Source organism: Oncorhynchus tshawytscha, unplaced genomic scaffold (genome assembly GCF_018296145.1).
Source record: "Oncorhynchus tshawytscha isolate Ot180627B unplaced genomic scaffold, Otsh_v2.0 Un_scaffold_14120_pilon_pilon, whole genome shotgun sequence".
Classification (NCBI taxonomy): domain Eukaryota; kingdom Metazoa; phylum Chordata; class Actinopteri; order Salmoniformes; family Salmonidae; genus Oncorhynchus; species Oncorhynchus tshawytscha.
Genome location: NW_024609564.1, coordinates 138,805 through 155,742, shown reverse-complemented (window position 1 = coordinate 155,742; position 16,938 = coordinate 138,805). Strand labels below are relative to the sequence as shown.

Here is a 16,938-nt window from a genome sequence, read left to right as displayed (position 1 = left end):
CAGCTGTAGATCTCTGCAGTTCATCCAGAGTGATCATGGGCCTCTTGGCTGCATCTCTGATCAGTCTTCTCCTTGTATGAGCTGAAAGTTTAGAGGGACGGCCAGGTCTTGGTAGATTTGCAGTGGTCTGATACTCCTTCCATTTCAATATTATCGCTTGCACAGTGCTCCTTGGGATGTTTAAAGCTTGGGAAATCTTTTTGTATCCAAATCCGGCTTTAAACTTCTTCACAACAGTATCTCGGACCTGCCTGGTGTGTTCCTTGTTCTTCATGATGCTCTCTGCGCTTTTAACGGACCTCTGAGACTATCACAGTGCAGGTGCATTTATACGGAGACTTGATTACACACAGGTGGATTGTATTTATCATCATTAGTCATTTAGGTCAACATTGGATCATTCAGAGATCCTCACTGAACTTCTGGAGAGAGTTTGCTGCACTGAAAGTAAAGGGGCTGAATAATTTTGCACGCCCAATTTTTCAGTTTTTGATTTGTTAAAAAAGTTTGAAATATCCAATAAATGTCGTTCCACTTCATGATTGTGTCCCACTTGTTGTTGATTCTTCACAAAAAAATACAGTTTTATATCTTTATGTTTGAAGCCTGAAATGTGGCAAAAGGTCGCAAAGTTCAAGGGGGCCGAATACTTTCGCAAGGCACTCTATATTTGTGTTGTACTGTGTGTATGTAGGTATGTACAGTATATATTTGTGTTGTACTGTGTGTTTGTAGGTATGTACAGTATATATTTGTGTTGTACTGTATGTAGGTATGTACAGTATATATTTGTGTTGTACTGTGTGTATGTAGGTATGTACAGTATATATTTGTGTTGTACTGTATGTATGTAGGTATGTACAGTATATATTTGTGTTGTACTGTGTGTATGTAGGTATGTACAGTATATATTTGTGTTGTACTGTGTGTATGTAGGTATGTACAGTATATATTTGTGTTGTACTGTGTGTGGATGGGTGGCTGTGTACAGTATATATTTGTGTTGTACTGTGTGTGGTGGGTGGCTGTGTACAGTATATATTTGTGTTGTACTGTGTGTAGGTATGTACAGTATATATTTGTGTTGTACTGTATGTAGGTATGTACAGTATATATTTGTGTTGTACTGTGTGTGGTGGGTGGCTGTGTACAGTATATATTTGTGTTGTACTGTGTGTGGTAGGTGGCTGTGTACAGTATATATTTGTGTTGTACTGTGTGTGGATGGGTGGCTGTGTACAGTATATATGTGTGTTGTACTGTGTGTGGATGGGTGGCTGTGTACAGTATATATGTGTGTTGTACTGTGTGTGGTAGGTGGCTGTGTACAGTATATATTTGTGTTGTACTGTGTGTGGATGGGTGGCTGTGTCAGTATATATTTGTGTACTGTGTGTACTGTGTGTACTGGTGGTGGGTGGCTGTGTACAGTATATATTTGTGTTGTACTGTGTGTATGTAGGTATGTACAGTATATATGTGTGTTGTACTGTGTGTGGATGGGTGGCTGTGTACAGTATATATGTGTGTTGTACTGTGTGTGGATGGGTGGCTGTGTACAGTATATATGTGTGTTGTACTGTGTGTGGATGGGTGGCTGTGTACAGTATATATGTGTGTTGTACTGTGTGTGGATGGGTGGCTGTGTAGTTTGAAATCTATTTCTGTTCTGTGTCTAAATGCAGGTCCTCTAGATGTGAGTATCCAGGCGAAGTGTGACCCGTGTCTCTCCAACCCCTGTCACAACGACGGTACCTGCTCCAACCACCCCGTCACCTTCTACCGCTGTAGCTGCCCCTACGGATTCAAGGTACTGACCCTGACCTCTAACCTCTGACCCTGTCACCTTCTACCGCTGTACCTGCCCCTACGGATTCAAGGTACTGACCTCTGACCCTGACCTCTGACCCCGTCACCTTCTACCGCTATAGCTGCCCCTACGGATTCAAGGTACTGACCTCTGACCCTGACCTCTAACCTCTGACCCCGTCACCTTCTACCACTGTAGCTGCCCCTACGGATTCAAGGTACTGACCCTGACCTCTAACCTCTAACCTCTGACCTCTGACCCTGTCACCTTCTACCGCTGTAGCTGCCCCTACGGATTCAAGGTACTGACCCTGACCTCTGACCCCGTCACCTTCTACCGCTGTAGCTGCCCCTACCGATTCAAGGTACTGACCCTGACCTCTGACCCTGTCACAACGACGGTACCTGCTCCAACCACCCCGTCACCTTCTACCGCTGTAGCTGACCCTACGGATTCAAGGTACTGACCTCTGACCCTGACCTCTAACCTCTGACCCCATCACCTTCTACTGCTGTAGCTGCCCCTACAGATTCAAGGTACTGACCCTGACCTCTGACCCTGACCTCTAACCTCTGACCCCGTCACCTTCTACTGCTCTAGCTGCCCCTACGGATTCAAGGTACTGACCCTGACCTCTGACCCTGTCACAACGACAGTACCTGCTCCAACCACCCCGTCACCTTCTAAGGCTGTAGCTGACCCTACGGATTCAAGGTACTGACCTCTGACCCTGACCTCTAACCTCTGACCCCGTCACCTTCTACTGCTGTAGCTGCCCCTACGGATTCAAGGTACTGACCCTGACCTCTGACCTCTGACCCCGTCACCTTCTGCCGCTGTAGCTGCCCCTACGGATTCAAGGTACTGACCCTGACCCTGAACCTCTGACCCCGTCACCTTCTGCCGCTGTAGCTGCCCCTACGGATTCAAGGTACTGACCCTGACCTCTGACCCTGTCACCTTGTACCGCTGTAACTGCCCCTACGGATTCAAGGTACTGACCCTGACCTCTGACCCTGTCACAACGACGGTACCTGCTCCAACCACCCCGTCACCTTCTATCGCTGTAGCTTCCCCTACGGATTCAAGGTACTGACCCTGACCTCTGACCCTGTTACCTTCTATCGCTGTAGCTGCCCCTACGGATTCAAGGTACTGACCCTGACCTCTAACCCTGACCTCTAACCTCTGACCCTGTCACCTTCCCCGTACCTTCTATCGCTGTAGCTGCCCCTACGGATTCAAGGTACTGACCCTGACCTCTAACCCTGACCTCTAACCTCTGACCCTGTCACCTTCTACCGCTGTAGCTGCCCCTACGGATTCAAGGTACTGACCCTGACCTCTGACCCTAACCCTGACTCTAACCTCTGACCCCGTCACCTTCTACTGCTGTAGCTGCCCCTACGGATTCAAGGTACTGACCCTGACCTCTGACCCTGACCTCTAACCTCTGACCCTGTCACCTTCTACCGCTGTAGCTGCCCCTACGGATTCAAGGTACTGACCCTGACCTCTGACCCTGACCTCTAACCTCTGACCCTGTCACCTTCTACCGCTGTAGCTGCCCCTACGGATTCAAGGTACTGACCCTGACCTCTAACCTCTAACCTCTGACCCCGTCACCTTCTACCGCTGTAGCTGCCCCTACGGATTCAAGGTACTGACCCTGACCTCTAACCCTGACCTCTAACCTCTGACCCTGTCACCTTCTACCTCTGTAGCTGCCCCTACGGATTCAAGGTACTGACCCTGACCTCTAACCCTGACCTCTAACCTCTGACCCCGTCACCTTCTACCGCTGTAGCTGCCCCTACGGATTCATGGTACTGACCCTGACCTCTAACCCTGATCTCTAACCTTTGACCCTGTCACCTTCTACCACTGTAGCTGCCCCTACGGATTCAAGGTACTGACCCTGACCTCTGACCCTAACCCTGACCTCTAACCTCTGACCCTGTCACCTTCTACCGCTGTAGCTGCCCTTACGGATTCAAGGTACTGACCCTGACCTCTGACCCTATCCCTGACCTCTAACCTCTGACCCCGTCACCTTCTACCGCTGTAGCTGCCCCTACGGATTCAAGGTACTGACCCTGACCTCTGACCCTGACCTTGTAACCTCTGCCCTGCCTTCTATCGCTGTACGCCCCTACGGATTCAAGGTACTGACCCTGACCTCTGACCTCTGACCCTCACCTTGTACCGCTGTAGCTGCCCCTACGGATTCAAGGTACTGACCCTGACCTCTGACCCTGTCACAACGACGGTACCTGCTCCAACCTCTGACCCTGTCACCTTCTATCGCTGTAGCTGCCCCTACGGATTCAAGGTACTGACCCTGACCTCTGACCCTGACCTTAACCTGACCCTCACCTTCTACCGCTGTAGCTGCCCCTACGGATTCAAGGTACTGACCCTGACCTCTAACCCTGACCTCTAACCTCTGACCCTGTCACCTTCTACCGCTGTAGCTGCCCCTACGGATTCAAGGTACTGACCCTGACCTCTAACCTGATCTCTAACCTGACCCTGTCACCTTCTACCACTGTAGCTGCCCCTACCAAGCTGACGGATTCCTGACCCTGACCTCTAACCTCTGACCCTGTCACCTTCTACCGCTGTAGCTGCCCCTACGGATTCAAGGTACTGACCCTGACCTCTAACCTCTGACCCCGTCACCTTCTACCGCTGTAGCTGCCCCTACGGATTCAAGGTACTGACCCTGACCTCTGACCCTGTCACCTTGTACCGCTGTAGCTGCCCCTACGGATTCAAGGTACTGACCCTGACCTCTGACCCTGTCACCTTGTACCGCTGTAGCTGCCCCTACGGATTCAAGGTACTGACCCTGACCTCTGACCCTGTCACCTTGTACCGCTGTAGCTGCCCCTACGGATTCAAGATACTGACCCTGACCTCTGAACCTGTCAACCTCCTGAACCACCCCGTCACCTTCTATCGCTGTAGCTTCCCCTACGGATTCAAGGTACTGACCCTGACCTCTGGCCCTGTTACCTTCTATCGCTGTAGCTGCCCCTACGGATTCAAGGTACTGACCCTGACCTCTAACCCTGACCTCTAACCTCTGACCCTGTCACCTTCTACCGCTGTAGCTGCCCCTACGGATTCAAGATACTGACCCTGACCTCTGACCCTAACCCTGACCTCTAACCTCTGACCCCGTCACCTTCTACCGCTGTAGCTGCCCCTACGGATTCAAGGTACTGACCCTGACCTCTAACCTCTGACCCTGTCAACTTCTACCGCTGTAGCTGCCCCTACGGATTCAAGGTACTGACCCTGACCTCTAACCTCTGACCCTGTCACCTTCTACAGCTGTAGCTGCCCCTACAGATTCAAGGTACTGACCCTGACCTCTGACCCTAAGCCTGACCTCTAACCTCTGACCCTGTCACCTTCTATCGCTGTAGCTGCCCCTACGGATTCAAGGTACTGACCCTGACCTCTGACCCTGACCTCTAACCTCTGACCCTGTCACCTTCTATCGCTGTAGGTGCCCCTACGGATTCAAGGTACTGACCCTGACCTCTAACCTTGATCTCTAACCTTTGACCCTGTCACCTTCTACCGCTGTAGCTGCCCCTACGGATTCAAGGTACTGACCCTGACCTCTGACCCTAACCCTGACCTCTAACCTCTGACCCTGTCACCTTCTACCGCTGTAGCTGCCCCTACGGATTCAAGGTACTGACCCTGACCTCTGACCCTAACCCTGACCTCTAACCTCTGACCCCGTCTCCTTCTACCGCTGTAGCTGCCCCTACGGATTCAAGGTACTGACCCTGACCTCCAACCCTCGACCCTAACATACCTGTAGCTGCCGCTACAGATTCATGGTACTGACCTCCAACCCTCGACCCTGACAGACTGTAGCTGCCACCTACAGATTCATGGTACTGACCTCTGACCTCCAACCCTCGACCCTGACAGACTGTAGCTACCCCTACAGATTAATGGTACTGACCTCTGACCTACAACCCTCGACCCTGACAGACTGTAGCTGCCACCTACAGATTAATGGTACTGACCCTGACCTCTGACCTCCGACCCTCGACCCAGTGGGACTTCTTTGTTGTCTCTGTGATTGGAGAAGAATCTAGGTGTAAGACATCACAGGGTCAAGTAACATAGGAACGTACCACAGTCTGTATCAGTAACCTCTCTCTCTCTCTCTCTCTCCCTTTGTGTGTGTGTGTGCGTATGCGTGTGTGTGTGCGTGTGTGTGCGTGTGTGTGTGTGTGCGTGTGTGTGTGTGCAGGGTCAGGACTGCGAGGAACCTCTCCATGCCTGTATCGGTAACCCCTGTCAGAACGCTGGTACCTGTCATCTGAAAGAAGGGGAACGCAGTAACTCCTGGTTAGACCCCCTCCCCCTGTCTATAGTATTAATGTGGAGGTCTGATACCCCCCTGTCTATAGTATTAATGTAGAGGTCTGATACCCCCCTGTCTATAGTATTAATGTGGAGGTCTGATACCCCCCTGTCTATAGTATTAATGTGGAGGTCTGATCTGATAGTATTACTGTGGAGGTCTGATACCCCCTGTCTATAGTATTAATGTGGAGGTCTGATACCCCCCCCTGTCTATAGTATTATGTGGAGGTCTGATGCCACCCCCCCCTGTCTATAGTATTAATGTGAGGTCTGATACCCCCTGTCTATAGTATTAATGTGGAGGTCTGATACCCCCCTGTCTATAGTATTAATGTAGAGGTCTGATACCCCCTGTCTATAGTATTAATGTAGAGGTCTGATACCCCCTGTCTATAGTATTAATGTGGAGGTCTGATACCCCCTCCCCTCTATCTATAGTATTAATGTGTATTAATGTGGAGGTCTGATACCCCCCCCCCTGTCTATAGTATTAATGTGGAGGTCTGATACCCCCCTGTCTATAGTATTAATGTGGAGGTCTGATACCCCCCCCTGTCTATAGTATTAATGTGGAGGTCTGATACCCCCCCCCCTGTCTATAGTATTAATGTGGAGGTCTGATACCCCCCTGTCTATAGTATTAATGTGGAGGTCTGATACCCCCCTATAGTATTAATGTGGAGGTCTGATACCCCCCCCCTGTCTATAGTATTAATGTGGAGGTCTGATACCCCCCCCCTGTCTATAGTATTAATGTGGAGGTCTGATACCCCCCCCCCTATTAATGTCTATAGTATTAATGTGGAGGTCTGATACCCCCCTGTCTATAGTATTAATGTGGAGGTCTGATACCCCCCTGTCTATAGTATTAATGTGGAGGTCTGATACCCCCTGTCTATAGTATTAATGTGGAGGTCTGATACCCCCCTGTCTATAGTATTAATGTCTATAGAGGTCTGATACCCCCCCCCTGTCTATAGTATTAATGTGGAGAGGTCTGATACCCCCTGTCTATAGTATTAATGTGGAGGTCTGATACCCCCCCCTGTCTATAGTATTAATGTGGAGGTCTGATACCCCCTGTCTATAGTATTAATGTGGAGGTCTGATACCCCCCTGTCTATAGTATTAATGTGGAGGTCTGATACCCCCCCCCTGTCTATAGTATTAATGTGGAGGTCTGATACCCCCCCCCCTGTCTATAGTATTAATGTGGAGGTCTGATACCCCCTCCCCCCCTGTCTATAGTATTAATGTGGAGGTCTGATACCCCTATTATGTGGGAGGTCTGATAGCCCCCTGTCTATAGTATTAATGTGGAGGTCCCCCCTGTCTATAGTATTAATGTGGAGGTCTGATACCCCCTGTCTATAGTATTAATGTGGATACCCCCTGTCTATAGTATTAATGTAGGTCTGATACCCCCCCTGTCTATAGTATTAATGTGGAGGTCTGATACCCCCTGTCTATAGTATTAATGTGGAGGTCTGATACCCCCCTGTCTATAGTATTAATGTACCCCCTGTCTATAGGTCTGATACCCCCTGTCTATAGTATTAATGTGGAGGTCTGATACCCTGATACCCCCCTGTCTATAGTATTAATGTGGAGGTCTGATACCCCCCTGTCTATAGTATTAATGTGGAGGTCTGATACCCCCCTGTCTATAGTATTAATGTGGAGGTCTGATACCCCCCCCTGTCTATAGTATTAATGTGGAGGTCTGATACCCCCTGTCTATAGTATTAATGTGGAGGTCTGATACCCCCCTGTCTATAGTATTAATGTGGAGGTCTGATACCCCCCCCCTGTCTGTCTATAGTATTAATGTGGAGGTCTGATACCCCCCTGTCTATAGTATTAATGTGGAGGTCTGATACCCCCCTGTCTATAGTATTAATGTGGAGGTCTGATACCCCCTGTCTATAGTATTAATGTGGAGGTCTGATACCCCCTGTCTATAGTATTAATGTGGAGGTCTGATACCCCCTGTCTATAGTATTAATGTGGAGGTCTGATACCCCTGATACCCCCTGTCTATAGTATTAATGTGGAGGTCTGATACCCCCCTGTCTATAGTATTAATGTGGAGGTCTGATACCCCCCCCTGTCTATAGTATTAATGTGGAGGTCTGATACCCCCCTGTCTATAGTATTAATGTGGAGGTCTGATACCCCCCTGTCTATAGTATTAATGTGGAGGTCTGATACCCCCTGTCTATAGTATTAATGTGGAGGTCTGATACCCCCCTGTCTATAGTATTAATGTGGAGGTCTGATACCCCCCCTGTCTATAGTATTAATGTGGAGGTCTGATACCCCCCTGTCTATAGTATAATGTGGAGGTCTGATACCCCCTGTCTATAGTATTAATGTGGAGGTCTGATACCCCCTGTCTATAGTATTAATGTGGAGGTCTGATACCCCCCTGTCTATAGTATTAATGTGGAGGTCTGATACCCCCCTGTCTATAGTATTAATGTGGAGGTCTGATACCCCCCTGTCTATAGTATTAATGTGGAGGTCTGATACCCCCTGTCTATAGTATTAATGTGGAGGTCTGATACCCCCTGTCCTGATACCCCCCTGTCTATAGTATTAATGTGGAGGTCTGATACCCCCCCCCTTAATGTCTATAGTATTAATGTGGAGGTCTGATACCCCCCCTGTCTATAGTATTAATGTGGAGGTCTGATACCCCCCCCTGTCTATAGTATTAATGTGGGTCTGAGGTCTAGTATACCCCCTGATACCCCCCTGTCTATAGTATTAATGTGGAGGTCTGATACCTATAGTATTAATGTGGAGGTCCCCCCTGTCTATAGTATTAATGTGGAGGTCTGATACCCCCTGTCTATAGTATTAATGTGGAGGTCTGATACCCCCTGTCTATAGTATTAATGTGGAGGTCTGATACCCCCTGTCTATAGTATTAATGTGGAGGTCTGATACCCCCTGTCTATAGTATTAATGTGGAGGTCTGATACCCCCCTATAGTATTAATGTGGAGGTCTGATACCCCCCCTGTCTATAGTATTAATGTGGAGGTCTGATACCCCCCCCCTGTCTATAGTATTAATGTGGAGGTCTGATACCCCCCTGTCTATAGTATTAATGTGGAGGTCTGATACCCCCCCCTGTCTATAGTATTAATGTGGAGGTCTGATACCCCCCCCTGTCTATAGTATTAATGTGGAGGTCTGATACCCCCCTATAGTATTATTAATGGAGGTCTGTCCCCCTGTCTATAGTATTAATGTGGAGGTCTGATACCCCCCCCCCCCCCTGTCTATAGTATTAATGTGGAGGTCTGATACCCCCTGTCTATAGTATTAATGTGGAGGTCCCCCCTGTCTATAGTATTAATGTGGAGGTCTGATACCCCCTGTCTATAGTATTAATGTGGAGGTCTGATACCCCCCCTGTCTATAGTATTAATGTGGAGGTCTGATACCCCCTGTCTATAGTATTAATGTGGAGGTCTGATACCCCCTGTCCTGATACCCCCTAGTCTATAGTATTAATGTGGAGGTCTGATACCCCCTGTCTATAGTATTAATGTGGAGGTCTGATACCCCCCCCCTGTCTATAGTATTAATGTGGAGGTCTGATACCCCCTGTCTATAGTATTAATGTGGAGGTCTGATACCCCCCCCCTGTCTATAGTATTAATGTGGAGGTCTGATACCCCCTGTCTATAGTATTAATGTGGAGGTCTGATACCCCCTGTCTATAGTATTAATGTGGAGGTCTGATACCCCCCTGTCTATAGTATTAATGTGAGGTCTGATACCCCCCCCCCCCTGTCTATAGTATTAATGTGGAGGTCTGATACCCCCCCCCTGTCTATAGTATTAATGTGGAGGTCTGATACCCCCCCTGTCTATAGTATTAATGTGGAGGTCTGATACCCCCTGTCTATAGTATTAATGTGGAGGTCTGATACCCCCCCCTGTCTATAGTATTAATGTGGAGGTCTGATACCCCCCCTGTCTATAGTATTAATGTGGAGGTCTGATACCCCCCCCCCTGTCTATAGTATTAATGTGGAGGTCTGATACCCCCCCCTGTCTATAGTATTAATGTGGAGGTCTGATACCCCCTGTCTATAGTATTAATGTGGAGGTCTGATACCCCCTGTCTATAGTATTAATGTGGAGGTCTGATACCCCCCCCTGTCTATAGTATTAATGTGGAGGTCTGATACCCCCCTGTCTATAGTATTAATGTGGAGGTCTGATACCCCCTGTCTATAGTATTAATGTGGAGGTCTGATACCCCCTGTCCTAGTCTATAGTATTAATGTGGAGGTCTGATACCCCCCCCTGTCTATAGTATTAATGTGGAGGTCTGATACCCCCTGTCTATAGTATTAATGTGGAGGTCTGATACCCCCTGTCTATAGTATTAATGTGGAGGTCTGATGTCTATAGTATTAATGTGGAGGTCTGATACCCCCCTGTCTATAGTATTAATGTGGAGGTCTGATACCCCCCTATAGTATTAATGTCTATAGTATTAATGTGGAGGTCTGATACCCCCTCCCCTGTCTATAGTATTAATGTGGAGGTCTGATACCCCCCCCTGTCTATAGTATTAATGTGGAGGTCTGATACCCCCTGTCTATAGTATTAATGTGGAGGTCTGATACCCCCCCCCTGTCTATAGTATTAATGTGGAGGTCTGATACCCCCCCTGTCTATAGTATTAATGTGGAGGTCTGATACCCCCCCCCTGTCTATAGTATTAATGTGGAGGTCTGATACCCCCCCCCTGTCTATAGTATTAATGTGGAGGTCTGATACCCCCCCTGTCTATAGTATTAATGTGGAGGTCTGATACCCCCCCTGTCTATAGTATTAATGTGGAGGTCTGATACCCCCCCCCCTGTCTATAGTATTAATGTGGAGGTCTGATACCCCCCCCTGTCTATAGTATTAATGTGGAGGTCTGATACCCCCTGTCTATAGTATTAATGTGGAGGTCTGATACCCCCTGTCTATAGTATTAATGTGGAGGTCTGATACCCCCTGTCTATAGTATTAATGTGGAGGTCTGATACCCCCCCTGTCTATAGTATTAATGTGGAGGTCTGATACCCCCTGTCTATAGTATTAATGTGGAGGTCTGATACCCCCTGTCTATAGTATTAATGTGGAGGTCTGATACCCCCTGTCTATAGTATTAATGTGGAGGTCTGATACCCCCCCCCCTGTCTATAGTATTAATGTGGAGGTCTGATACCCCCCCTGTCTATAGTATTAATGTGGAGGTCTGATACCCCCCTGTCTATAGTATTAATGTGGAGGTCTGATACCCCCTGTCTATAGTATTAATGTGGAGGTCTGATCCCCCCCTGTCTATAGTATTAATGTGGAGGTCTGATACCCCCCCCCCTGTCTATAGTATTAATGTGGAGGTCTGATACCCCCCCCCTGTCTATAGTATTAATGTGGAGGTCTGATACCCCCCCTGTCTATAGTATTAATGTGGAGGTCTGATACCCCCCCCTGTCTATAGTATTAATGTGGAGGTCTGATACCCCCCCTGTCTATAGTATTAATGTGGAGGTCTGATACCCCCCCTGTCTATAGTATTAATGTGGAGGTCTGATACCCCCCCTGTCTATAGTATTAATGTGGAGGTCTGATACCCCCCTGTCTATAGTATTAATGTGGAGGTCTGATACCCCCCTGTCTATAGTATTAATGTGGAGGTCTGATAGTATTAATGTGGAGGTCTGATACCCCCCTGTCTATAGTATTAATGTGGAGGTCTGATACCCCCTGTCTATAGTATTAATGTATTAATGTGGAGGTCTGATACCCCCCCCCCTGTCTATAGTATTAATGTGGAGGTCTGATACCCCCTGTCTATAGTATTAATGTGGAGGTCTGATACCCCCTGTCTATAGTATTAATGTGGAGGTCTGATACCCCCCCCTGTCTATAGTATTAATGTGGAGGTCTGATACCCCCCCCCTGTCTATAGTATTAATGTGGAGGTCTGATACCCCCTGTCTATAGTATTAATGTGAGGTCTGATACCCCCTGTCTATAGTATTAATGTGGAGGTCTGATACCCCCCTGTCTGTCTATAGTATTAATGTGGAGGTCTGATACCCCCTGTCTATAGTATTAATGTGGAGGTCTGATACCCCCCCCTGTCTATAGTATATAGTATTAATGTATTAATGAGGTCTGATACCCCCCCCTGTCTATAGTATTAATGTGGAGGTCTGATACCCCCTGTCTATAGTATTAATGTGGAGGTCTGATACCCCCCTATAGTATTAATGTGGAGGTCTGATACCCCCCTGTCTATAGTATTAATGTGGAGGTCTGATACCCCCTGTCTATAGTATTAATGTGGAGGTCTGTACCCCCCCCCTGTCTATAGTATTAATGTGGAGGTCTGATACCCCCTGTCTATAGTATTAATGTGGAGGTCTGATACCCCCTGTCTATAGTATTAATGTGGAGGTCTGATACCCCCTGTCTATAGTATTAATGTGGAGGTCTGATACCCCCCCCCCTGTCTATAGTATTAATGTGGAGGTCTGATACCCCCTGTCTATAGTATTAATGTGGAGGTCTGATACCCCCCCCCCCTGTCTATAGTATTAATGTGGAGGTCTGATACCCCCCCCTGTCTATAGTATTAATGTGGAGGTCTGATACCCCCCCCCTGTCTATAGTATTAATGTGGAGGTCTGATACCCCCCTGTCTATAGTATTAATGTGGAGGTCTGATACCCCCTGTCTATAGTATTAATGTGGAGGTCTGATACCCCCTGTCTATAGTATTAATGTGGAGGTCTGATACCCCCCTGTCTATAGTATTAATGTGGAGGTCTGATAGTATTAATGTGGAGGTCTGATACCCCCCTGTCTATAGTATTAATGTGGAGGTCTGATACCCCCCCTGTCTATAGTATTAATGTGGAGGTCTGATACCCCCTGTCTATAGTATTAATGTGGAGGTCTGATACCCCCTGTCTATAGTATTAATGTGGAGGTCTGATACCCCCCCTGTCTATAGTATTAATGTGGAGGTCTGATACCCCCTATAGTATTAATGTGGAGGTCTGATACCCCCTGTCTATAGTATTAATGTGGAGGTCTGATACCCCCCCCTGTCTATAGTATTAATGTGGAGGTCTGATACCCCCTGTCTATAGTATTAATGTGGAGGTCTGATACCCCCCTGTCTATAGTATTAATGTGGAGGTCTGATACCCCCCCCTGTCTATAGTATTAATGTGGAGGTCTGATACCCCCCTGTCTATAGTATTAATGTGGAGGTCTGATACCCCCCCCTGTCTATAGTATTAATGTGGAGGTCTGATACCCCCCCCTGTCTATAGTATTAATGTGGAGGTCTGATACCCCCCCCTGTCTATAGTATTAATGTGGAGGTCTGATACCCCCTGTCTATAGTATTAATGTGGAGGTCTGATACCCCCCTCCCCTGTCTATAGTATTAATGTGGAGGTCTGATACCCCCCCCCTGTCTATAGTGTCTATAGTATTAATGTGGAGGTCTGATACCCCCCCCCCTGTCTATAGTATTAATGTGGAGGTCTGATACCCCCTGTCTATAGTATTAATGTGGAGGTCTGATACCCCCCCCTGTCTATAGTATTAATGTGGAGGTCTGATACCCCCCCCTGTCTATAGTATTAATGTGGAGGTCTGATACCCCCTGTCTATAGTATTAATGTGGAGGTCTGATACCCCCCCCTGTCTATAGTATTAATGTGGAGGTCTGATACCCCCCCCTGTCTATAGTATTAATGTGGAGGTCTGATACCCCCTGATACCCCCTGTCTATAGTATTAATGTGGAGGTCTGATACCCCCCTGTCTATAGTATTAATGTGGAGGTCTGATACCCCCTGTCTATAGTATTAATGTGGAGGTCTGATACCCCCTGTCTATAGTATTAATGTGGAGGTCTGATACCCCCTGTCTATAGTATTAATGTGGAGGTCTGATACCCCCCTGTCTATAGTATTAATGTGGAGGTCTGATACCCCCCTGTCTATAGTATTAATGTGGAGGTCTGATACCCCCCCCTGTCTATAGTATTAATGTGGAGGTCTGATACCCCCCCCCCTGTCTATAGTATTAATGTGGAGGTCTGATACCCCCCCCTGTCTATAGTATTAATGTGGAGGTCTGATACCCCCCCCCCTGTCTATAGTATTAATGTGGAGGTCTGATACCCCCCCTATAGTATTAATGTGGAGGTCTGATACCCCCCCCTGTCTATAGTATTAATGTGGAGGTCTGATACCCCCTGTCTATAGTATTAATGTGGAGGTCTGATACCCCCTGTCTATAGTATTAATGTGGAGGTCTGATACCCCCTGTCTATAGTATTAATGTGGAGGTCTGATACCCCCTGTCTATAGTATTAATGTGGAGGTCTGATACCCCCCTGTCTATAGTATTAATGTGGAGGTCTGAATGTATTAATGTGGAGGTCTGATACCCCCCTGTCTATAATATTAATGTGGAGGTCTGATACCCCCTGTCTATAATATTAATGTGGAGGTCTGATACCCCCTGTCTATAATATTAATGTGGAGGTCTGATACCCCCCTGTCTATAATATTAATGTGGAGGTTAGATATTTCTTGACAGCATGTCATTACTGTGTGTGTGTGTGTGTGTGTGTGTGTGTGTGTGTGTGTGTGTGTGTGTGTGTGTGTGTGTGTGTGTGTGTGTGGTGTGTGTGTGTGGAGGGTTTGCGGAGGGGGGGGATGTGTGTGAGATCAACGTTGACGACTGTGAAGACAACGACTGTGAGAACAACTCAACCTGCGTCGACGGAGTCAACAACTACACCTGCATGTGTGGCCTGGAGTACACAGGTAACACACACACCTTAACATACACACTTTAAAACACACACACTTAAAACACACACAAAACACACACACTTAAAACACACACACACTGGAACACACACACTCTTTTCTATTGTGCTTGTTTGTTCTGTCTCTGTCTGCTTCTGTAGCTAACAGCTGTAGTTGTGTGATTCTCACTAACCGCTAACTTAATGTGCTACTCATGTCCTCTCTCTCTCTGTCTCTCTCTCTCCCTCTTTCTCTCTGTCTCTCTCTCTGTCTGTCTGTCTGTCTCTCTCTCTCTCTGTCTCTCTGTCTTTCTCTCTGTCTCTCTCTGTCTGTCTGTCTGTCTGTCTCTCTCTCCTCTCTCTCTCTCTCTCTCTCTCTCTCTTTCCTCCTGCTCTGCTCTCTCTCTCTCTCTCTCCCTCTTTCTCTCTGTCTCTCTCTGTCTGTCTGTCTCTCTCTCTCTCTCCCTCTTTCTCTCTGTCTCTCTCTGTCTGTCTGTCTCTCTCTGTCTCTCTCTCCTCTCTCTCTCTTTCCTCTCTGCTCTCTCTCTATTTCTCTCTCTCTCTCTCTCTCTCTATTTCTGTCTGTCTGTCTGTCTGTGCCTTGCAGCTGCTACCAATGAGGTGGAGAGAGGTTAGTCTCTTTTCTCTCTCTCCGTCTGTCTGTCCTGTTCTGCTTCAGTCTGCTGTCCTGTTCTGCTTCACTCTGCTGTCCTGTTCTGCTTCACTCTGCTGTCCTGTTCTGCTTCACTCTGCTTCACTCTGCTGTCTGCACTGTATACAGAGATAATATGTATATAGAGATAATATGAGAGAGAGACAGCGAGAGATGTGTTACATCATTATAACACATATACAGAAATAATATGACATCTGAAATGTCTTTATTCTTTTGGAACTTCTGTGAGTGTAATGTTTACTGTTAGTTTTACGTTGTTAATTTCACTTTAGTTTATTATCTATTTCATTTGCTTTGGTAATGTTGTCCCATGACAATAACTTTTATTTGAAAATGAAAAATTGAGAGATGTTGAACTGTACGTGTGTGTGTGTGTGTGTGTGTGTGTGTGTGTGTGTGTGTGTGTGTGTGTGTGTGTGTGTGTGTGTATGTGTATGTGTATGTGTATGTGTATGTATGTGTGTGTGTGTGTGTGTGTGTGTGTGTGTGTGTGTGTGTGTGTGTGTAGGTGAGCTGTGTGAGGAGAAATTTGATTTCTGTGCTCCAGAGTTGAACCCCTGCCAGCACGACTCCAAATGCATCCTGACCCTTCAGGGGTACAAGTGAGTCACCACACCACACCGCACACACCTCACCAAACACACCACACCACACCACACACACCACACCACACCAAACACACCACACCACACCACACACACACACAAACACACACACACACCACCACACACACCACACCACACCACACCACACACACCTCACCAAACACACCACACCACACCACACACACCACACCACACCACACACACCACACCACACCACACACACCACACACACCACACCACACCACACACACCACACCACACCACACCAAACACACCACCAGGTGTGAGTGTTGTATTAACAGTGTGTGTGTGTGTGTTCCAGGTGTGAGTGTTGTATTAACAGTGTGTGTGTGTGTGTGCTCCAGGTGTGAGTGTTTTATTAACAGTGTGTGTGTGTGTGCTCCAGGTGTGAGTGTTTTATTAACAGTGTGTGTGTGTGTGTGGTGTGAGTGTTGTATTAACAGTGTGTGTGTGTGTGTGTGTGTGTGTGCTCCAGGTGTGAGTGTTGTATTAACAGTGTGTGTGTGTGTGTGTGTGTGTGTTGTATTAACAGTGTGTGTGTGTGTGTGTGTGTGCTCCAGGTGTGAG

General features: G+C 47.4%; 1 protein-coding gene across 1 annotated transcript in view; it reads left to right on the top strand.

Moving 5' to 3' along the window:
- Positions 1-16,938, top strand: part of slit2 (slit homolog 2 (Drosophila)) — a gene marked incomplete at its 5' end in the record, with an annotated part of 104,222 nt that overhangs the window by 52,883 nt on the left and 34,401 nt on the right. Inside the window, 5 exon segments of the mRNA XM_042315932.1 lie at positions 1,686-1,810; positions 6,093-6,190; positions 14,943-15,085; positions 15,677-15,700; positions 16,254-16,347. Of these exon segments, the coding sequence (XP_042171866.1) occupies positions 1,686-1,810; positions 6,093-6,190; positions 14,943-15,085; positions 15,677-15,700; positions 16,254-16,347 (484 nt within the window).